This window comes from Barbatula barbatula (genome assembly GCF_947034865.1).
Source record: "Barbatula barbatula genome assembly, chromosome: 15".
Lineage (NCBI taxonomy): Eukaryota > Metazoa > Chordata > Actinopteri > Cypriniformes > Nemacheilidae > Barbatula > Barbatula barbatula.
Window position 1 is genome coordinate 11,062,952 of NC_136778.1, and position 24,733 is coordinate 11,087,684.

The 24,733-nt window shown below is 40.9% G+C and overlaps 1 protein-coding gene across 2 annotated transcripts in view; it reads right to left on the reverse strand.

The window, feature by feature from the left end:
• Positions 1–234: 234 nt before the first annotated feature.
• sh3rf1 (SH3 domain containing ring finger 1) overlaps positions 235–24,733 on the reverse strand; it is a 35,199-nt gene continuing 10,700 nt past the window's right edge. The window contains exons 3-12 of one of the 2 annotated variants that reach the window (XM_079474686.1): positions 13,770–14,045; positions 12,975–13,070; positions 11,707–12,024; positions 7,083–7,193; positions 4,963–5,093; positions 4,216–4,386; positions 3,253–3,530; positions 2,707–3,035; positions 1,266–1,621; positions 235–1,182 (exon numbers count right to left, since the gene is read on the reverse strand). In XM_079474686.1, the coding sequence (XP_079330812.1) occupies positions 1,014–1,182; positions 1,266–1,621; positions 2,707–3,035; positions 3,253–3,530; positions 4,216–4,386; positions 4,963–5,093; positions 7,083–7,193; positions 11,707–12,024; positions 12,975–13,070; positions 13,770–14,045 (2,235 nt within the window). In that variant the 3' untranslated portion in view covers positions 235–1,013. The remainder of the gene's footprint in view (positions 1,183–1,265; positions 1,622–2,706; positions 3,036–3,252; positions 3,531–4,215; positions 4,387–4,962; positions 5,094–7,082; positions 7,194–11,706; positions 12,025–12,974; positions 13,071–13,769; positions 14,046–24,733) is intronic. The other variant, XM_079474687.1, reaches the window with a different exon arrangement.

A 24,733-nucleotide genomic window follows, 5' to 3' on the forward strand; every position in this document is an offset into this window, starting at 1 on the left:
AATATCACAAAGTACAGCACACAATACCAGAACAGACATGAACCCATCAAAAGCTGCCACTATGCGTTTGTTAAGGGTCCATTTATGTGTGCAGAACCGTAATAACCTATAAAAATGATTCTGTGAACAAGTCTGTGGAGTCTCATCGTGCAATATGGTAGCATGCTGAAGAAAAGCAACTGTTGTACAATAAAGGGGAACAAAGACAATCACAACTACTGTTATTTTTACAAAATGCCATAATCATCTTTTAATTCAATTCATTGTGACGTCATACACAAAACCAATCAGAATTTGCGACGACAAGACTCAAAACTTTCCAGTGTACTTAAAGAGCCAATTATACTTTATTAGGCAAACACTATTACAATTGGATGGCAATAGGCCTAACTTTCTGAGCTCACTCTCTTATTTCTGTTTCCTGTTTACAAGAATGACATGATCATGACGAGATAACATGACCATTCCTGTCATCAGTTTCTAAATGCATTTGACCTTTCAGCTGACAAACCTCCCAAAAGCCATTTGTACTAAATAGAAATAAGTTAAACTTGTCTATTTCTGAAGAAGATTCATATTGTTCGTATGACTCAGATCAGCTTTGTTTGCATATATATATGTGTATATATACATATATATATATAGTAAAGTGAGACAGTACAAGGCACACATTAAACGTCTTTGAAATGTTACAGCATAAATTAACAAATCCTATCAACACATACTCTATTGTGCTAGAAACAGGGTGCCTAGTGCTAACAGCTAAACTTCCACGTGTTTCAGAAAATGTTTAAGGACATTCTATAGCTATAACACTAGGACCTGTTGAGGTGGCTGTAGTATATATTAGTTAGACCGTATAGTGAAATCCATGCATCTGATGACCCTCGTAAAATGTGAATTCAAGCATCGCATCACAGCCACGTGACCACGCAAAAAAGTCCCATTGCGTCTGTAGTTCAGTGTTGCTATGTTCTATCATTGAGAATTTTCTATCTAATTGTTCATGTGTGTTAGATGCTGTCCACAAAGCTGCCGGGAAACAGGCCTGTTCTGCCGTTCCTCTGTAGGGTCCCTTTAAACCAGCCGTCCTCGCGCTTTCTGTGCACAAATACAATATCACCCTCTTTGAGTTCCAGCTCTGCTTCGCTCTGGGGAGGGTAAGACACCACCACACGATACCTGTTAAGATAAAAAATATCCACGTTAGAACGTAACTGTTAAGAATAATGTCATAATGTCAGTTTTGGGAAGGGATACTGTACCGTTCACACACAATTGGTCGTCCATCATGATTCATGGAAAGGAGTGAGGAGCATGGTTGTCGTGGCGGTGGGGCGATTGGAGCAGCGTTGTCCTGGGAGTTGCTCCTATGTGATGTTGCTTCTGCGCTGGATGATGAAGATGAGGATACAGAGAGTTCAAAATCCACCGGACAGGGTCCTACACGACCATTATTTCCAGTGACCACTGAACTGGGTGGAGCCATTTCAGGTCCAACAGCCCCCTGTGGCATGTCCATGGCAACAGTCTGCTCTGCCTCCAGTGTAGGAGATGATGGGGGAGATGGGCGGAGCTTCTTTTTATTAGACAACAGTTTCAGAAGGCCTTTCTTCTCTCGCTGAAAAAGACATTTGATTATTTGTAAAGGACGTGACTGTGTCATGTAACTAAAACATTTCAACATCTTTGAATGCTGTCAATGAGGAAGCCATTGATGGAAATGTGATGACACGTTTTACATTTTACACATTTCATCCCCATTTCCAAACTGTTTGGCTGTATATTATTTATCTAAAATACACATTTATGTATGAGTAACTCCAAGGTTTTGAAAAGAGAGTGATTTATAGAAACTGCCCATTAAAAAGCTGCAAGTCAGCTACACTGTATTGTAGAAGTGTATACTGAGCCACAGCATTCAGGGTTGTGTCCTCTGGGTTTGCATCATAAAACAATTACGATTTAAGATCTACAATATATCAGCACGCTGAGCAGCAGCAAATTTATAATTCATAAATACAAAACGCCGTACTGCAGCACATTAAAGGAATAGGTCAACCAAACATAAAACATCCTCATCATTTAATAAACCCTTTATTGTCCGCCTGGAAACAACACGAAGCCGTCTGATCGAAGAAGCTGTCGTGTTTACATCAGTTGCAAGGATTCATCATGATCAATTAATGCTTCATTCTTAAAGCATGCGAATACCACAGCATACATTTACAATCCTTGTTGCTGTGTCCATGAATGTACCCCGGTCTGTCACTGCGGGGACATTTCCACACCTCTAAAGCGAAACGTGATTGGTTGCTTTACCCATCTCCTATGGCCTCTTTGGGCGGGCTTTGGCCGAGACTAAATCTTGCCTTGCCATATGCATTATATCATATGAAAGAAAAGAGCCTTTGCTTTTAAATGAAATTTCCTTCCATAATTTTTTTGATCAAATCTTGAATGTGGGTTGATTTCTAAAAAACAAAGCTGAAAAAAGGTGACTTCAGAATGATGATCAAATCTGCGTATTTACTGTTATTTTATCGATATATGCTGTATCCTTTTAGAAGATGGGTAACAGTGCCCCCTACTGTATAACAGTGAAAACATGGGTGTTGAAATGTCCATCAATTGGCAGAGAAAGAGTTCAGAACGACTTTATATCCACTCATCATATCCACTACAGCTCAACAGTCTCAGCCTCACCTTGCAGTCTTTATCCAGTTTACAAGCAGCACTATTATTCGAGCCTAGACCAAGAGACTTCGTGTTGCCGGGGTTTGCAGGAATTGCCATCACAGTGATGGGTCTCATGGCATCACTGTCTAGTGAAGTAGCATTAACATTTGGTGGGGTCAGCGAGGCGGCAGCACAGCCCATAGCCACACCCATTCTGCCAGACGAAGATCCAGGGCTGGAGCAAAGGACAGGTGATGGCTGGTGACACACAGCTGTGTTAGGATGGTAGCCCATGGGATTGTGGGATTGGATGGGCATCACTGCTGCTGTTGGGCGGTCCTGGTTGTGACACACAGCTGGTGAAAAATGTGAAATAAAAAGATTTGGAATAAAAAAATGAGATCTTTAAAAAAATTGCTTTACTGAGATTGTACACTGTATTGTAAATCTTGGAGACTAAATAAAAATACAAAAATGCTTTTTAATTTCCTATTAATATGTGTACATTATAAGTAAATACTGCACATTTATAAATTATTTAATTTAACTACATCAGGATTCATGTTCATCTACCTGTCCTGACCACACTGCGGGCTTGATTGACGGTCATCTGTGATGTAACATGCATGAGCACTTTGGGCGTCTGTCCAGTCGGTATATGTGCGGCTGTTACTATAGCAGCAGGCAGTGAGCATGATGGAGCAGGATTTGGGCAGACCGGGAGGGGTTTGCTGGGGTCAACACTCCCCAGGGTGGCCCCGAGGGGAGCAGGGGAGGGGCTAACAATGGTGACACCACGTCCAGTCTGAGAGCACAGGGTCAGAGGAACTTTCGGCTGACTGCTACCAGTCCTGCAGTGGTCAAGAGATTTAAACATTCATTTTAAACGGACATTTCTCATTTCAAATCTCATCTCAACGGATACTGTGCTGGAGAAATATCTGCTTTGATGAAATAGCTCTGTTTATTTATTTTTCTTCAGATATATATTGAACAAATATTGATTGGAACATTGGTTTACAAGTGTACGTTGTGTCAGTGGCTAATATGAATAAAGCTGCTTCATATTCTTTCTCTTGATAAGCAAACGGTGTGGGTAATTGTAATTCTCAAATCTCCCACAAGGGGGTCTCGAGTTTAAGAAATGTTTTAGGTTTACTTAAACGTTCTAAGCACTAGTCTTTCACATTATACCGTATATAAAAATCAATCGATCCATAAATAACACAGAATTGTATGCTTTAAATAATTTTATGCTTTAAAGAATAAGTATAGAAGTGCACTACTTTAACCATGTTTTTATAAACCTGTAAACTCTTTCAACTAATTCAAACCCAGCCCTTTCTTTAACAATTAACGTTATGTTCAAGTGACCAGCCCAGATTTATCTGCAAGTGGAGACTTTGGGTTTGTATGTCTGATGGCTTTAATCCAATGGAATGCCAGAACACAATCTAATCTTTTCTTACCGTACTGGGTGTATATGTATGAGTAATAACATATACAAGTGAGTGAGCGCATGTGTGCGTATCTTACCTGCTGACAGGACTCATGTAGTTACCAGGAAACACTCCAATTTTGCCGGTGTGCATGGACGTTCCTTTAAACCAACCGTCCTGACAGCGCTCCAGCACCAGAAACATCTCCCCCTTCCTCAATTCCAACTCGTCCTCCTTACGGGGCGTGTATGGAAACATCGCCACATACCTGAGAGAGAATCACATACACCATTTCAATTAAAATAAACCAAATCAAATAATGGCTCAACGATACCACACGTAAAGTATTCTCCTGTAAGTGAAATGGCATTAAATGCAGTAGCGCAAATCAAACGCTATGAGCTGTTTCCACACCATAAACGCAAAACAACCATTTCTACAGAGCACTATGGGTAACAGGCATAAAAAGCACTACGGGTGAGCCCAATAGAAATTTGGCGTGTTAAGTGCTTTAAAGTTGGTCTGAAGAGAATGGTTAATGGTGAGGGGGTCAGTTCTCAGGTTAGGACCCCTGAGAGCCCTCTATTCCCCTCAGAAATGACCTGTGACCCCTCACCTGTGTGTTCAGTCACGCTCAGCTGGAACCGAGTAACGGCCGAGGTGAGTTTGAGTTTAAAGGTCTATCGCTTAAACTCATAAAGCTGTGTGTGATAATTAACGTTACATGATGCAAACAACAGCCTGTGCATGTAAATTCTTGTTATATTTACAAGCCTCCGTGTTTTATTAACATTAAGTTGCATTAAATTTGCTTGTTCAAAGTGTGTGGCAAGGTTGTACTCACACTGTGGGTCTTTGACGTCCACTCTGTTCACCTGCAGCAGGTGACGGTCTTTTGTCGGCATTCAATACGACGGCGCCCACAGCTGTGGAGTGTGACTGGGGTGGAGGAGGAGGTGGAGGGGGAAGAGCATCCTGAAACACATCACCACATATTATAACAAAATGAATTAGATGTTGTGCACATATACAAGAAAACACTATTATAGAAAAAATCTTTAAGGTTATGCTATGAATCAAAGAAATTGTTGAAATGAGCTAACCATTAGGCCATCATTTCACTTTTGACTCGGCCCTACGCTTTAGTCTACAGAGAGCCTGGTATCCCCCGCTGTAGCCTAACGCGCATCTCTCCAAAAATGTGACCAGGTAAGCCCAAATATCTGTCATACCTCACTTGTAATAAACACTAGCTTCTGTTAAAAGAACAAGCCCTAATTAAACAGATAAAATAAAATGTACACCCTTGAACTCAAGTCGTACGATTCTGTGAGGAACAAACTGATTTTTATCACTAAAAATCTTGACTTAGAAAATCTGCGTATGACAGCCTTGTTATGGAAAACATCAGCTTGAACATGGCTTGTGTGTCTGAGTAAATGACAGATTTGAACCGTTCTTTATATTTTATCTCCTTCCATATCTGGAACTCATTTAAATCTGTAGCAAGAACAGAGGACACAGACAGAGATCCCTGTAAAGCCATAATCCCCCTGACTGTGCCTTTCCAGCTTGTGTATTGGTTGTTTAAAGCGGGTATTTTGGCTGTGGCAGGTGTTGTGATTGGTGGAAATCCAGCCTGGGCTAAACGTCTGGCTGTGAAAAGCATAAATTGGCTCCATATGGACTAACGCACACATCTGCAAACAGACTTTATGAGCCCAGTGGCACCACTGTGAAAACAACTCTCACTCTGCAATGCTCACTTTTGCTTGTTTTGTTGGTATAAGGGACTAGACAGACATGTAAAAACACAGACGCATGAGAAACTAATAAACTGCATTACAAAACACTTCTACAACTAATAGTTCAATTCTTTAAAAATAGTTTGACCATTTTACATTCATTGAATGAATACATTCATTCATTAAGCTATGTTAATTTAAAACTCCTTTTGTAAATGCACTACTGTTATTTGTTTATTCAAGTAATTCAACTTGTAAATCATACACACATGTACCAAGATAAGACATTAACCAAGATAAGCGCATGCTATAAAAGTGTTCAGAATCGTCCTAGTTACTCATCTAACCGGTTTAATTAATTATGTGGTTTTGTTATTAATTGCTAAATGTGTCAAAAACAACTTTTTTTGTTTTGCTTTTATATTGTTTCCGCATACGAGATAAGAGAGGCAGCCGATGCACGCTGAGGCCACTATTACAAAAACAATACATTCAAAAAACAAAAGAAAACAGTTCCCACACACCACTGCACACACATCAATCTCGCAGAGCCATTAGTGTCCACCCCGAGGCCCACACGACTCCCAGAAAATGGCTTGTGTGTTTGTGTTGAGGGAGATGAAGGGCTATCAGATGGCACACTGTCCTCATCGAGAGTAAGTATTTCAGCTGAGAGACTTTGTGTGTAGGTGCGTCAGATGTATATGAGAGAAACTTTATGTTGCTAACGTCAATGTATGCAAGCGTGTTTGTGTTTTGACGCACTGTTGATGCCCGAGGGGAAGTGTTGTCTTGTATGTCCCCACTAATAAGACTCAAGTATCCTGTCATCGACGCCAAACCCGAGACGTCCCATTTTAAGCTATATTGGATTTCCTGCATTGAACTGGATCTGTTGGTATGTTTACAACTGGTTGGGAATCATTTCTGCAGTATTCAAGCTAAACGTTTCTGTTTGCACCCACAAGCATGAAAACAAATGCAATGTGTGTAAAACTGGTTGACCAATATGGTCTGTGTAAATATTGTGAACTCTTATTACTACTTATAACCGAGTAAACCATACACAAAACCTTTTCCACAACTTTTTAAATATATTCAGATTACCTAGGTCATGCAAAGGATGGCGACTGGCGTTGTGGTTTATGGTTGTGTTTAAGCAGTGGACAATGAAGATAAAGGAGATCTCTATATCGCATTAAGACCTGTTAAGACTCACCACTGATAAAGAGGAATAGCTGGTCTCGGGAGGAAATGTGAAAACTGTCGCCGTGGTGACAGGACTGCTTGGTGGAGGAGTAACAATGAGTCCTGTTGTGCAAATGTGGACCTAAGAAGTCAAATAAGAAGGAATGACATGTTAATAACCATTCTTGAACCAGTCCTGTTTTGCTTAAGGAACACAACAGAGGAAAAGTGGAGAACCACAAAAGTATATAGCTTTGATGCAAGGAGACACATGTAATGGCAAGTCGGTCTGGCTATATGCGCATTGGTCCAATTCACATTTGTTCTTCATGCATGAAATACTGGTGGCCTAAAAATGTCATAACCAGTCATAAACAGAACTTGAGTCACATGTCCAAACTAACATTTATTCTGATTGGTAGCTGGGGGTGAAGGGGTCAACGAATCAAAAATCAAGAAATTTTAGTTAAGACATTTTCAGAAAACTTAGTTTGCACACCTCAAAAAGAAAAGATGTATATATAACGAATGATGCATCGCCCACGCTGGTTAGCGTAGTGTGGTTCTCAGATGTAAGCATCTCAAAGCTTCACGCAGAGCCGACAGAGGCAGAAACATACAGGTTCAAAAACAACAACCTCTGAGAGACACTACAAACAAGCCCGAATAAAACAGATTTGTCATTTCAAAGGAAAGCGTTGCAGAACTTCGACGAAGACTTTTTCTGATGTGACAAGAAATAACTACAAGTCGAGAATCTCAGCAAATGACATGCTCTCATCTTTTTGAGAGACAACACCGTGTATTGCGTTTCAGTAACTCACACGGAAAGAATCATTCACAGAGAAAAAAAGATTTAAACAATCTGCTCCTTATTTATAAAAGTTGTGTGTCTATCTACAAAAGATCCAGAGACTCCAAATAGTCCTCATCAGAGAGGAGACAGATAATTATATCAAAATGATAACATCCGCAAATCACTTTCAAGTTTGATTCAATTTCCCGTTCTTTGCCCGGAGGGAAATGCAAGTCTTGAACGTTTCTGCATATTCTATGACCGTCCTGGAGTGGCATTTGTCATTAATGACATTTTTTCCTCTTCACCCCAGGTCCAGAAATAGCTCTGTACTTTTCACTTTGTGACTTGAATGTACTTAAGGCCAATGAACCCAAATGACAGGTTTCTCAGATTTAACCTCTGCCAAGTTCATTACAGCTACTGAAATAAGAATGAGAAAAGGCCAACATATAATACGATATCATTAATACACTGTATTTCATGTTTTATATATTTATACAATTTACCATTTTGCTTGATTTAACTTTGTACTACATATATTTTTTTAAATAATTGCAATTGCATTAGTGATACAAATGGAAAATATTCTTTACATACAGAAAGGTACAAAACACGCACATATCCAATGTTGGTATTATCGAAAACGTCTTGCAGGTGAGTGACATCACCAGATGGATGACATAACAGCTCTGTGCAGGGTTACAGTGGCACAACTAAACGCAGAGAATCAAAGCCATTGGCCCAAAATCACCCTTTGACGATTTTTCCTTTTTAATACAAAGACCCTTTAGACCAGGGTATCAAAGAACACTCAAGCACTATTAAATTCATATTAATGGTTTGAAACCTGAGAAAGACACAGTGTTCTGTCTGTCACTCTGAATCTGTGCCTTTCATTCATCTTTTACACTTTTTTTTCAATGAAGAACTCATTCTGTGTAGCACTAACTCTTCTTACTCTTACTTTCATCATTCTAAACCTCATTTCCAGCCACAAAATCCTACCCACTACTTCTCTCATCCTTCCAAACAGTTTACCTTGCCCTTAAAGCAGAAGAATATGAGCGAGCAATACGTTTGTGGTTCTTATCTTCCAAGTGTGTCACAAAAGGTGTGTAAATCGATACATCACTCTCATAACTGCTGCCACGCAAGAGGGGCATCACTTTACAGGCATGAACAGGCTTTTATGAGATCTAAAGTGTCTGGTTAATTATTAGTGCTAAAACTCCCAGACAGGAATGTTAAAAAGAGCGTGAGAGACCAAAAGGGAGAGAGATGAATTAGGAGTATATGTGTGGGGGTGTAATAGAGCAGCGTCTAAATTTATATTACTGGATGACATATCAAAAACAGATCAGCTATCATTGTATCTTGCCATAGTGAGGTTGCCTGGCAACAAACATTTCAGATGTCGGTCACAAAAAAAACGGTAATTTAATCAAAGAGAATTATAGCGAATTGCATTCTGGGAGTGCAAATGCTACGAGCGGAGTACAGAGAAGTAAGCAGATGTGTGTAATAGATGTCAAAATAAAACAAAAACAATATTCAGAGGTACAAAAGGAGCAAAGGAAGAAACTGTGATAATAAGAGTCCAATTATAGATTCATAAAAAACACATAGGAAATGGTCCGGTGTCTTGTGTTAACACACTGGGATGTGTTACAGAACAAAAGTGCTGGTTTCTGTTAACCCGAGACGGTTTCTCAAACTTAAGTTATTGTCGTCATCTGTTAATAAATGTTAGAACAAGCTTCCTCATTCCACTGGTGTTAAGTATTCACTCAGAATCAGGGTCAGCTTTCACAACATTCCTCCTAATAACAGCAAAACACATCCAAGAACCTAAAGATAAGGCCGAAACTCAGACGACCCAGGTATCAAGTGTCTTCTGTTACTTTCAGTGTTTTGTGGAATGAGGATTTAAGAGGAGTTCTCAGGCAGTTGACGCCATCAGTTGGAGGCCAGTAGAGAGAAGCATCAAGTCATTTATCCTTATTCTCATTTATAACTTCCCAATAAGAGCACACAAGCACAATGTTAGTGATGACCGTAAGGAATAGTTTACCCCCAACATTTGTTTTTCATCATTTACTCTTGTCATTTCAAACCTGTATGACTTTCTTTAGAACAATGTTGGTCAGCAAACGTTGGTTACCAAACAACACCGGACCCGCCATCTTCTTTTGTCATACACTGGTTTTAGGCCACATAAAGGTGAATTAATGTCAGTTTTTATTTTGGGGTATTTTTAACAACCAGCGAATCGGTCCCCATACTGTCAAATATCTCCAATTCAGATCTGAGAAGTGTGGGGGATATCGTTTCCAACAAGAGCCTTCATATAGGTTATTTTAGTTTGCTTCCTCGACAGTTTCAGGTCTCCACAGCTAGGTCTGAGAGCAGTACTCTTACCCGTGTATATGTATTGTCTCAACTTCTTCCTAATTACAAGACAAAATCGGAAATAGGAAACCATATAAGACTCAATCTGCTTAACAAATGTAGAATTTTGCTAGTGAAGCTAAGCAAATGAATCAAGTGTAAAGCAGGGGGAAAAGGCACATATATTTAAAAAACGTTCCTAGAGCTCCACCACCCAAGAACATCACATGAAATGACATGTCTGTCTGCCATCTCCGTGGAGAGCACAATGCTCAGCAACCAGTGAAACAGCTGTGAGTGACTGTCATTCCAGGGCTGCTGCGGTAACCTCTGCCAGTGATTGGTCGGGGGATTGTTTGAAGTGCGAAGCGCTGTCACGCATCAGTGATTTCAAACGCTCGGACAGCATGTTGGACTGTGTGGAATGAGGAGCGAGCGGGAGAGAGAGAGAGAACTGCTGACAGAATGGAAGAGAACAGTGAGCTGGTGTGGAAAAGCATTGCTCTCGAGTGTGGGCAGCATGTTGACACAATGCTCCAGCTATCATTTGCAGATGTTTGACGAATTTCACCATTTGGTTTTCATGATTCTGTTGAGCATTCCCTATATTCCTGTCATTCAACAGTCATTATTTGCCAGCTACTTAGCATAAAGGACACATACGGCTTTTGTAAAGTGCCATAAAGCTTTTTCTGTCCAAACTTTCCATAATTCATACCTTGTAATATTTCAACATACAGGCTATGTCCAGAATTCCAACTAAACAATTATAATTAAACATATACGACAACAACATTTTCTGCACTGGACTGTATCCATAGAAAACATGTCTACGGTTGTAAAGAATAAAAAATGAAGCCAAAATATCCCAGAATTCGCCAATGAAATCATTTGGAGGCAGTAATGAGGAGGAGGTGGAGCCACGATATCAAGGTCCCGCCAATATTCCATTAGACTTGATAGCAAGCACACTTATTATGTCATCACACCCCGTTTTTATAGCAACTTAAATGAAACTAAACTAGACAAAACAAAACTAACTAAAAATAATTTTGAATTCTTTGTTTTGGTGCCGTCCCATATGTTTACAAGGAGAGGGTGGAGTTTATGACCTATACTGCAGCCAGCCACCTGGGGCCGTTCGAAACGTGGACTTGAGCGGGAAACTTTTTAAGCTGTGTAACCATGGTCACAGCTACAACTCTCATCCTCAGAAAGCGATTATGTCTTTAACTGCACCCAGAATCAGTACTTATCTATATATAGCACAAAGAGAGGCAGGGAGGATGGCTCACAGGACATTTAGAGGTCAGCCACTGTCATGCTGGAATAATAATCAGAGAGAGAGACAGAGAAAGAGAGAGGATCTCACCAACCACCTCCTCTTTCATTTCTCCACCTCAATGTTCGTATCACCAAATCCATCCATCAGGTCTTTTACACATCTATGCATCCATCACTCTCTTACCTGTGAAGGTGCGCTGGAGGACAAGCCTCCGCTGAGCTCTCCGATTCGGGCTGCCGCTGTGGGGTTAGAGGAGCTGATCAGAACCGGCCCGCTGATCTCCATGGAGTGTCTCTGGGGTGGAGGAGCCAGGCAGGGCTTATGGGACATCGTCAGGGAGGTGAAGGAGTGCCGCTTCTTACTGTTCTTCTTCTCCCCGGTGGGTTTCTGAGAGCCGTTGGCCTGGGGGCCTGAGGAAGCGAAGGAGGGCCCTTCACTGGCGTCTCCTACACCTTCAGAGGGTTTGTCCAGTTCTATGAGCTGTCGAGCGGCACTGTTAAACTGAGAATAAGAGTGAATGAAAATACAGACTTTTTGCATTTATATAAGAGAACAGCAGACAGGTTACATAGAATGATGGAAAGTAACAGGCCTTAACTCCAGAACACGTAACCGCTACAAAAAGCTACAGGCAACAGATTCCATTTCCATACAGCTCTTTGCAAATAAATATATTTTATATTGTTTTATATATATAATATATATATATTTATAACAGCAAAAAGAAATAGAAAACAGAAAGGAACAGAAAAGCTTTCCCCTACCCATTTAGCTCTCTTTCGAGAAAAGCATTCACTTGGAAAAAGTCTGGTTTGGTGAAAATTGCAGCGGCTTTTGTGTCAGCCTCCGCCCCAATCCTCCCTCATTCTCCTGCCCCGCGTCGGAGATGCTATTCTAACACAAGCTATTTTTGAATGTCTTTTGGTGGTTATTTTTTCTCACAGGTTAGACACGTGGCTGGCAGAGACCTCGCGCTGGCTCTGCCAGGGTTCGTGAAGGTTAACATGTACATTTACGCGAGGAGACTTTTTGTGAGGAGGTTGTGTGCTTTTGGAGGAAGAGACTGAGCATACAAAAGAGAAATGTGAAATTGTGATCTCCGTAATATCTGGGGTTATGTTTTTGCGAAAACATGAAACCTTTAGTTGTGTGCGTTTCAGTAAGGCAGTGCTGCCTGCGTTTGAAACTTGTGACAGAATGGCAAACACACACGGGGTGCAATAGAGCTTGAAAATGGCAAACGGTTTTAAAAGCTTTGTGTCATTTCAACAAAGGCAGAAACCATGAATGGTGTGAGGTGCAAGACAACGATAAAAAATTGTTTTCCTTAAAAGCTTAAAATGATTAGTATAAATGTTTTCAAGACCAATGGTATGCTGAACAGAACATGTGCCCAACAACTGAATATAAAACATTAAATGTTAAGACTTTAATGCACTGACATTACTCACCTCTACATAAGATATGGGGAAGATGCCAATCTTTTCTCCCAGCATCCCCTCTGCCCAATTCTCATCCACTCGACGTATCACAGTGAGAATATCATCCTGAGGGCAGACAAAATTAAAATATGATTAAAAAAGTTAAGCCAAAAGTTGTTAAAAATACACAAGAGACACTTGTGTAAAATACTGTAACTCACAGGCATCCATAAAAGCCATATTCCAAAACATAAACAGCTCAAAGAGAAGTTCAATTAGATGCAGAACATTTTCTGCTGCTGATTTTAATTTGTTGCATTGAATAAAAAAAATATTTTTTTTCAATATAATGCTAAAAAACTAACTCAAAAAGCCATGAAAGTAGTCCATACATGCACTAGATTCCAGAACTTCTGAGGCCATTTCATCGTTTAGGCATGTTGGAAACGGCTTGTAATTTAGCTCATTATTCACAGCTAATCTTTCCCTTTGCTGTGCCTCCTCAACTCACATTCATTCCTCAACATGTTCAAACTTGGCAAGTTACATATGGTTTGCACGTATGGTGTATTTGTAAGATCAACATCAATGTTATAAGAGAGACCTGATGTTTGAAAGAAGGGCACTAATGCATCTTGAGGACACCGGTCTGTGTTTGGCTAGTGTCTAATAATATAACTATTTATATTTTATTTAATTTATGTCAATTTTAATTCATATTATTATTTTATTGTATAATAATGGACTAGTAGCATGTAGCATTGTGACGTACTTCCGATTACATAAAGCCTCTCATAGATGGAGGTTCTTAACAGAAGGTTTCACCTTTGAGAACGGTAGGCAGTCTTTATCCGCTTCTTTGTCTTTGAGCTCAAAGTCATACAGGGCTTTGCATTGTGGGGGTGGCTGTGGCAGCGGTTTGATGACCTGGACAAAGTTGGTGGGGAAGAAACCATGGACTCCACCCATCTCTCCGTGGTACCAGTTCTCATCCACCTGCCGGCGCAGGATGATGATGTCACCCTTGATGAACTTGAGGTCTCCAGGTTCTTTCCCATCGTAATTGTACAAGGCCTTGGCACAAGGTAGCTGAGGAACACCCTGCAGTAAAAGAGAGAGAAAGAGAACAAGGGTTACTAAAAGTGAGAGTCTACTGAGTGGTTGTAGATTCATGGATAATGCAAGATCAGCACTAAAAAGCACATGCATTTTTTAAGCTTGCATGACAGCTAGTAGTGATTGTGAAACTTTCCCACTGCTAGCAAGTGTGTGGAGTAGATGACCATGTAAACTGAAGGCGGTGAAGACTTTCAGAAGCCTATCACACGCCATTTCATTTCATTCTGCGGATGGCCAGACTGAGATAGAACAAATACATTTTCTCCCTGCGATATAACCCTGTCAAAACCATCATAAGAGCTCAGTGCTGGCTTTAGTGCTGCATGTGCTCAATGAGCGACTGCTGTCTTGTCTTTCAGGCTGACCTTGTTGGCCTGCCTCTCTGTTTGACTGCACTGGGTTGCTTTTTCTGTCTGTCTTCCACCGTCTGTGTTGCTCAACTCATTGACTGCTTCCTTGTCTGACAATCCCAAAATGCCCTGGGATATGCCATCGGATTCACAATGCTGTTGAGCAAGTCCATTTATCAATGTGTATGGAGTTTTATGGTGCAGAACCAGTCAAAGCTTCTTTCAAGGCCTGACAATGATCCACGGCCAGGAAGAGGGAGGAGACTGCAGACGCAGTCCTGACCGACTGAATGAGCTCTTTTCAGGCAGCCCGTTCAAGAGAGAGGCCTCTGTCCAAGAGAACAGCCCTCCCCTCACCCAGAAAAGAACCATGGGCTTCCTCCACTGTAGACCACATCTCGAGTGCATAGTGAAGAGAATGATAATCACAATGATCGAGAGAGATGGTAGAGAAGGAAGCAATGAAAGGAAGGAATGAGAGGAGGGAGAGAGTGAATTAGAGAATTAATCGAAAGAGCGAAGGGTGGAGGTGAGTAGTGGAGAGGAAGAAATCGAAAGGAAGGAAGAAAGAAAGAGGGAGAGAGAGACCGAGAGAGTGAGAGTGAGAGAGTGTGTAAGCGGGCGGGCGAGAGAGCGGGCGAGAGAGCGGGCGAGAGGGAGAATCGAAAATAAAGAAAGAATCGAAAGAAAGAAAAGAAAGAAAGATGAAAAAGGAATAGGAGAAAAGAAAACGAACAGCAATGATAGATAGAGATGGTAGAGACGGAAGCGATGATAGGAAGGAAGAATCGACAGAAAGAAAAGAAAAAAAAATGAAAAAGGAATAGGAAGAGGGGAAAAGAAAACGAACAGCAATGATAGAGAGAGATGGTAGAGAAGGAAGCAATGAAAGGAAGGAATGAGAGGAGGGAGAGAGTGAATTAGAGAATTAATCGAAAGAGCGAAGGGTGGAGGTGAGTAGTGGAGAGGAAGGAAGAAAGAAAGAGAGACAGCGAGAGAGAGAGACAGCGAGAGAGAGAGACAGCGAGAGAGAGAGACAGCGAGAGAGAGAGACAGCGAGAGAGAGAGACAGCGAGAGAGAGAGAGAGAGAGACAGCGAGAGAGAGAGAGAGAGAGAGAGAGAGAGAGAGAGAGAGAGAGAGATAGAGAGAGAGAGAGAGAGAGAGAGAGAGAGAATAAAGAAAAAAAATCAAAAGGAAAAAATAGAAATAAAGATGAAAAAGGAATAGGAAGGGGGGAAAAGAAAACGAACAGCAATGATAGATAGAGATGGTAGAGAAGGAAGCAATGAAAGGAAGGAATGAGAGGAGGGAGAGAGTTAATTAGAGAATTAATCGAAAGAGCGAAGGGTGGAGGTGAGTAGTGGAGAGGAAGAAAGAAAGAATCGAAAGGAAGAAAGAAAGAAAGAAAGAAAGAAAGAGGGAGAGAGAGACAGAGAGAGTGAGTGAGGGCGAGAGAGAGACAGAGAGAGTGAGGGAGAGACAGAGTGAGGGAGGGAGAGACAGAGTGAGGGAGGGAGAGACAGAGTGAGGGAGGGAGAGACAGAGTGAGGGAGGGAGAGACAGAGAAAATGAACAGTAATGATAGAGAGAGATGGAAGAGAACGCAGCAATGAAAAGAGAAAAACAAAAATCGAAAGAAAGAAAAGAAATAAAGATGAAAAAGGAATAGGAAGAGGGGAAAAGAAAACGAACAGCAATGATAGAGATGGCAGAGAAGAAAGCAATGATAGGAAGGAAGAATCGAAAGAAAAAAAAGAAAAAAAGGAAGAGGGGATAAGAAAACTAATAGTTGGAGTAATATAGTGGAAAGAGGAATAATAGGAAGAGAGAAAGATTAAAAAGAAAGGAAGAAAGAATGAAGCAGATGACATTCTGTTAGGATCAGACAGTGGAACAGACTCTGACTAAGCAGCATTCGCCACAAAAACGACAGACGGCCAGACGCTGAGACAACTAACTAGAGAACTGACCTTTTAAAAGTCATATCACTTCTTCAAACTTGTATATAAAACCAATTAAAAACTAAAGATGAATCAAACTTTCCTGCAAATGTTTCCATTCAGCAAATGTTCTTTTGGGCCAAGAATTTAATTTGTTGTAAAACCTGCAAGCATATACACTGACTTTAACAACCCACAAATTAAAGCTCCATTCGCCTGCGCACCTTTCTCCTCCGCTCTGTTCTCTTCCCCTGCTGTGGGCCTCTCTCAAAGGCAGCTGTCAGCAGATTTGCCCAATTTTCCCAGCTAAGAGAAAGAGAGAAGAGAGAGCGAGCCAGAAGAGGTAAGAGACCGAGGGATATACTGTTAGACGAAGGGATAAGGAGGACAAAAGAGAGGGTGATCAAACAACTGTTAGGGTGGTCAACGGCGTGTTTCTTCGGCCTGAGCCCTTGCGTGCGAAACGAAGGGTGCTGGAGATGGCTTGAACTGGACCGACATGAAAGAACCACATTGAGGCTTTCATTCAGCCAAACAAAGCTCTAAAGGCGTGCATGTGTGTGTGTGTGTGTTCAGGTTAAATGAAACCTCAAGAGAATCATTCTAAAAACGAATCTTGTTGCCTCTGAGGAATTCCAATCGTGAGATTCATCCTGGTCCAAAAACTCTCATACTGGACTGGAGGAATAAATACGACCCTCTGTGAAATCAGCATCAGCCCGTCCCACTTAAGATCTGAAGAACATTGCGGGATGAGAATGGATCAGACCAACAGGATATTAAATGCTAATTCAACGCAGCGCCGAGAGCCCGGCAGACCTGAAATTACCGCTGCACAACTGCTCCATATTTCTATCACTGAAGGGAAAAACAACAACAACTTTATGATGTTAAAATTCTCCCTGATGCAAGAGGGAATCACATTATGACGCAAACAAGATGTCTAAAAATACCTATGCTCATAGCCCATTTATTTATTCAATACAGTAGACATTCATCAGATAAAAAATCAAAGCAAATGACTTGCTAAGGGCACAATGATGAGCGCCACGTAGGGTTTGATTCTTCAATTTTACACCACACCTCCCCAGATGCTAATGGAATGAGATTTTTAAAAATAATGCAAGCTGGAACTGAACCAATGTCGCCCACATTAGCACCACAGGCGCTTCGTGTAAAACTAATGGTAGAGATACGTTTAATAGAGGAACAGTAGAATAAACAGAAAAAATGGAAAGTTGTCTTTATGTTTTATCACACGATTAGGCTGGCGGCGATGTTTGACGTTTCTTGGAGGAGTAAAATCTGACTCTTATGTGTCAATGCGTGACAGCTAGACGTGTCTAATACAGCACTAATGAGAAATGTGTGCTTCAACTCTAATGAGCTCTGCCATTCATGAGCCATCCATCACTATTAAGACACTGTAAGTACACAAACAACTCTATATCACTCCACTCTTGACACTCTAAACCAGAATTCTTGCTTGACGTTCTCCAATTCATAAAATCCATCTGCAACTTATCGTCCATTGTGTTTTGGACAGGATGATATATTAGTCAACTTTGTGTCGATTACACTGCATATTGATGTCATTAAAAAAAAAGTTTCACAGGCTGGTGGGCAAATGAATCTTGCACTCATTAACTGAACGAATCAACGATTGTTAAGAGTTACAATGGCCGTATGGGGGGGGGAGGGGGTCAGACAGGAAACAGGGTATCAGTTGGATACGCCACGCCCACAGTCTGTTCGCACAAAACTGGAAAGCAATCGAAATACGGGAGGGTCAAAGTTGATTGGTTGGCTTAGCACAACAACGTCAAGGTTAAGGACATACTATTTTCCAACTGGAAATAAAGTTGTGTTTATATAGTAGTAGGGTTGTTAAAAGATGTGGATAAAACATGTAATTTTATCATGCATGTCATGTGATTCCAAACTTGTATGACTTTCTTTTTTCTGCAGAACACAAAAGAAGACATTTTGAATAACGTCGCCAAAAAACATTGGACCCCATTGACTTCCACTGTATTGACATTTCTCAAAATATTTTCTGTTCTGCAGAAGAACGAGTCATTGACAGCTTCGGAATGACATGGATGTGACTTAATGATGACTGATTTAAATTGTTTGATGATCTTTTTAAGCCGATCTGCATATTCTGCTAATTGTAGATGTCAGTTCGTTAGCCTTAGACTCTTAGTTGTTCATAAAACATCCGGCAACTAAAGACTATCTTGCCTCCGGAAATCTTCAGCGAGAGAAATCCCCCAACACACAGGTCATAAAAAGCACATAGCACATAAAGCTGCTTTCTTTGCTCTCTTTATCTATTTCCAAATCTCACCATCAACAGGAGATGACACCGTGTTAATGATACAGGAGTCTGTGAGGGCAGCGGCCATCTTGTTTTCATTACAGCTACATTAGTTATAATGGACTGCTAATGACTCCGTTTATGACCACTGGGAATTGACCTGACCCGTCTCCCATCCGAGTCCTAAAACAGCCTCCCACCCACGGCTACTGCTGAAACCCTGTACTTCTCACCTTCTGACTAACGGGCCCCCCCCGCAGAAGCTTTAGTGGATAATTACTTTGTAAAGGATGATAGATCAGGTGTGGAGGATGCTGAGTGGGCATTTGCGACCCAGGGAAGGAGTGGATTGATGAGTTGAAGAGGGGATGAAAACTAAATAACAAAACACAGGGTTCGGCCAGGGAGAGTGTTTAGATATTTGTTTGCGGCGATGATTTTTGTCTGTCATTGACCCAAAGAGAAGCCAATCGGAGGGTAGAAAGTGTTACAAGGAATGGAAAGAACAGCATTTAGGTTACATCATAGAGAGTGAAGTTAAACGGCTAATCAGGTCATAAGCATGATGTTTGCTGTCTTTTCCATCTGCATTCCACCTGTTACCCTCCGGTTTCGGGCAGATGAGCAGTGGTCAGAAGTGAAACCAAGTAGGATGGTAGAACACAACATTTGCTTTTACAGATAAAAGTGTCTGCCAAATTGGTGAAAATGTAATATCCTGTAACTGTTAACTTTGTCATGCAGCTGTGATCCATTGGCATGGTTTGTTTTAGTTTGTTAAGTTTAAAACTGCTAAAAACATGCAAAAAATGCTAACAGCTAAGTTTTAACTGCTGCTAATATTATTATATGACTATTAGCATACTGTTTAGTTTTGCTAAATATGTTTATCTATATATATACACTCACCTAAAGGATTATTAGGAACACCATACTAATACCGTGTTTGACCCCCTTTCGCCTTCAGAACTGATTGCATTGATCCAACAAGGTGCTGAAAGCATTCTTTAGAAATGTTGGACCATATTGATAGGACAGCATCTTGCAGTTGATGGAGATTTGTGGGATGCACATCTAGGGCACGAAGCTCCCGTTCCACCACATCCCAAAGATGCTCTATTGGGTTGAGATCTGGTGACAGTGGGGGCCATTTTAGTACAGTGAACTCATTGTCATGTTCAAGAAACCAATTTGAAATGATTCAAGCTTTGTGACATGATGCATTATCCTGCTGGAAGTAGCCATCAGAGGATGGGTACATGGAGGTCATTAAGAGATGGACATGGTCAGATACAATGCTCAGGTAGGCCGTGGCATTTAAACGATGCCCAATTGGCACCAAGGTGCCTAAAGTGTGCCAAGAAAACATCCCCCACACCAATACACCACCAGCCTGCACAGTGGTAACAAGGCATGATGGATACATGTTCTCATTCTGTTTACGCCAAATTCTGACTCTACCATCTGAATGTCTCAACAGAAATCGAGACTCATCAGACCAGGCAACATTTTTCCAGTCTTCTACTGTCCAATTTAGGTGAGCTCATGCAAATTGTAGCCTCTTTTTCCTATTTGTAGTGGAGATGAGTGGTACCCGGTGGGGTCTTCTGCTGTTGTAGCCCATCCGCCTCAAGGTTGTGCGTGTTGTGGCTTCACAAATGCTTTGCTGCATACCTTGGTTGTAACGAGTGGATATTTGAGTCAAAGTTGCTCTTCTATCGGCTTGAATCCGTCGGCCCATTCTCCTCTGACCTCTATCATCAACAAGGCATTTTCGCCCACAGGACTGCCGCATACTGGATGTTTTTCCCTTTTCACACCATTCTTTGTAAACCCTAGAAATGGTTGTGCATGAAAATCCCAGTAACTGAGCAGATTGTAAAATACTCAGACCGGCCCGTCTGGCACCAACAACCATGCCACGCTCAAAATTGCTCAAATCCCCTTTTGACATTCAGTTTGGAGTTCAGGAGATTGTCTTGACCAGGACCACACCCCTAAATGCAATGTGATTGGTTGACACCCCTACAATGCAATGTGATTGGTTGATTAGATAATTGCATTAATGAGAAATTGAACAGGTGTTTCTAATAATCTTTTAGGTGCGTGTATATTGTATGATATATAATAATTCAATTTTTCTACATTTAGTGTCACTCTAGCCATAAATGCCTGCCTGTAAATTGTCAAGAAGGTAAATTGTCCAGGAGAATGGGCATCCGGTAGGTTTAAAATAATGAAAAATTGAGGCAGACATCCAGATTCAGCTATGATGCGAGGATTAAGGTAAAAACTAATATTTTGTAGATATTTTTGGCATTTGTACCGGCTATTATCGCAACCTCTAACTGCAGACATTAGGCTTGTACCTCAGAGTTCCATAATAAATATTAACTAGCCAGTAAAAACAGCACACTTGTCTCACTCGCAATATGACTGCCATTAGCTATAGTGGCTCACCGGAAGTCGAACAACTCAAAAATGGCGGCACCCACATTTACTATACTAAAAAATACAAAACACACTAAAATAAAGCAAAAACTAAATGCAGTCTGGACCGCAGATGTGCATCTGGACCAGCATCAGAGATGAACCTGAGCAGCTAGGCTTTCTTGTCTTCCAAGCATTTTCTTTTCATCCATCTAATTTTCCCGATCCCTTTTTCCCAGCCATCTCCATTTACCTTGTTCCCCACGTCTGGTTAAGCCACTTCATTTCAACACGCACCTGTTCAACAGTCAGTGACCTCTGCAACCCCTCTGTTTTTCATCTGGCCATTAGGAACTGGACTACACTATAGGGACTCTTGGGAACTACAGTCATTGCGGTTTGATCGAGTCAAGCTGCTTTAGACCGGTGTGCAGGGTCTCATGGGAGCTGGAGTCCTTTCATGTGATCAAAGCCGTCCAGCCTAAATGTGTGGGCAAATGAACCATGAAACAGGCATGTATAAAGCTAAACGTCAAAGTCAAAGCAGAGCCCTAGTTAGAAGAAAATGTTGTTTTAATTCAGTAAAACGCTGAACATATGGGAGTACAGCTAAGATGTTGCTGAGGCGGGACTTTTTTGTACGCTACAGATTAGTCATCAAAAAGAAAATGTTTAAACAGGGAGGGGGTCTGAATGTTACAGGGGAATTATGGAAAGGCAGCATGTGGTTTTTATTGGGAACGGGTGTAATGGCGTATGTGTCCTGGAAAAGGAAGCAGGTTTGCGATGCTTTTCTGTATGTGGATGTATTTTGCAATGTGAGGCGAGTTCTGGTATGTTGAGGATCATAACATTACAAAATAGGCATAAGTTGCTGATACAGACTTAGTACATAGAACAAATTGATGAACTGAACATCAAGACAACCAACCAACTAGTGCAAAAAACTGTTTTCCAGATCCGCAATTCAGCCTATGGCTTTTACATTGTCAGCTCAGTATTCTAATTAGTTGAAATACAAAGAACAAAAATCACACCTTCCCATTTTTGCCAAACAATTTTACATAGAGACAGAGAATGATTCACTTCATTTGCATGATGACACTAATATGCAAACAAAAACAGTTAAATCATCCTAATGTCATAGGGTCTCTTTTTATCTTGACAAAATACATCACTATACAGTTTTATCTGCAGTGAATCTTATTCATTTACCAGCTATTAACAGGTGGGGAAAAAATGACATTTTGGGCCCTGTAAAAACCTATGCCACACCACAACAGTAAGACTCAAACACAGAATGACTTGAAATATTCTTCTCCATTATTTAAGAAATCAGTACATGTATTTCATAACTGTTCTTCTTGCTTTCATCTTGTTTACCATGTCTATCAATTTCCACACGCGCTCTCACTCTCTGGTCTTTCTCTCTCTCCATTTTCACCCAAGCACAGAGCTGGTCCAAATGCAGAAATAATGATGTAGGAAGCTGTGTGCTTTAAGATCTGTAAAACCCACAAAGTGAAGCCGCTGTCTATGTGTCTGTATGCATGCGAGTTCACATTTTTGACAAACTTAATGCAAAAGAGGGAAAGTGAGAGAGAGGCAATTAGCATTAGCTGTATTTCCTCTGACCAATCTCTCTCACTGTCTTTTTTATATCAGAGATGTTGTTCTAACTGTCCCTGTCCTCCTTTTGACACGTAAACTCCCTCCGTCACAACACAAATGTCAAATCTCAAACTTCACTGTCAAGAACTCACTGGCTGGATGCACAATGAGCTCTGAATGTAATACAGGGCTGTGCATGCTGGGTGACGAAACAGATGGAGGTCTGCTCACGGTAAAGGAATAGTTCACACAAAAATGAAAACCTGTCATCATTTATTCACCCTTGTGTCTTTCTTCTGCATAACTGGAATTGCAATAATAATAAGCTATTAAACAGTGTACAGTGGTTCTCAATAGGGGGGCCGGGGCCCAGCTGACATCTAAGGGGGCCTCAAGTTTACTAAAACTGGACAAAATGAGCATCGAAATACATCGAAAAAACATATTTCTTATTTGGCCACTTTTATAATGAAAACACTTTTCTAGTTCAAAATATTTCATTGGGTTTAAACGTTTTTGTGAGTGGGAGGGGGGTCCTTTAAATATTGTTGAATACAATGGGGGGCCTTGGAGTCAAAACAGTTGAGAACCACTGGTCAATACAGTCATCCAAAAGCCTAAATGTTAAATATATATTGTTGCCATGGTGACAGGTAAATGTCTCATGTCATTGGAGTTGTTTGCAGGGGGAGGAGTCGCCCATACGAAGGTAATTAGGTTAGTGTAGCAAGTTTTATTAAAGTGCTAAACACTCTTTACACTACAGTGCCAAAACCAAACACAGAGGTTCTTCCAAACCAAGTTTCCCAAGTCTGATGAGCACCGTGTTTCTGAGACGATTCCTGCTGTTTCATGCCCACCCACAGCGCTGCCTCTCTAATCCACTTCATAGTGTAACAGTTACAGAACCGACACTTAACCATAGTCCATCGTCAGAGAGAGCGAAAGAAAACACAGACAGACAGAGACAGAAAGAGAGAAGTAAAGGAGTAAAGGATAGAAGAAAACGACAGAAAAATTGAAGCAGAAGGGAAGTTGGAGAGACGTCACTCAGAGACACATGCAGATTAACTGAGATCCAGAAACACAGCCAGTGTTATGTGCGCAGAGGGGGTGCGTGAGACAAAGCAGAGCAAGAAAAGGCATCCGGAGAGGAAAAAGACAAAAATGATCTCACCAAAGCTACCCGAGTTTGCCCTGTGAATCATACGAATGATGTTCAACCACCATGTTTCTATAAAGCACGGTTCAGTACTCAAGACCAAAGCACAAAAGAGAGGTGCGTCGCATGATCTTAATCCAAGAGACACGGTGTGGTCATCCACTATTTTAACATGAAACATTTCTTTACTTTAGCTTTGCCTGTTTAAAGGCACTCGGTGTCTGTTTTTATTACATATTGAACTAAAACTTAAAAAGTACAGCATAATAAGAGCCCAACGGAACAAATTACACATTTTTGTTTTCATTCAATAAACTGAATAAACCCCAAACCTGTCAGGTCCTTTCATAAAACATTCATTGTATATTTAAACTTATTTCCCAGTTTTGCAGTATTATAAGAGTGATGACACACTTTCATCTAAACGTATTAATATTTGAGGTAATGTTCAGATCTTTTGTCAAGATGTACGACCACAGTAATTTCTCAACTATCTGCAGCGTTTTCCTTTAGGGATCACGTCAAAGGTCAGAAGAAAGAAATCCCCATCAATCAGCATGACTTACAAGACCTGTCAATCAGGCAAGTTGACCAATAAGCCCGAGGAAGCAACTGCAACTCCAACACTTAAAATAGATCTGGTATTTGTAGATCAATAAAAAAGCAGCACCTGTCATAGATCAAGAGAAATAGACACACACCCTCTGTGATCAAGAGAATAAAATGCTATAAGCGTTCGATTACAGCAATAAGACCACACACAGATGTAATTGTAGGTGTGTGTGTTTGTGTGTGGTTCACTCCAGCTGGGCCATCACAGGTGTGACAGATCTGCTACAAAAAACACCAAAAGGA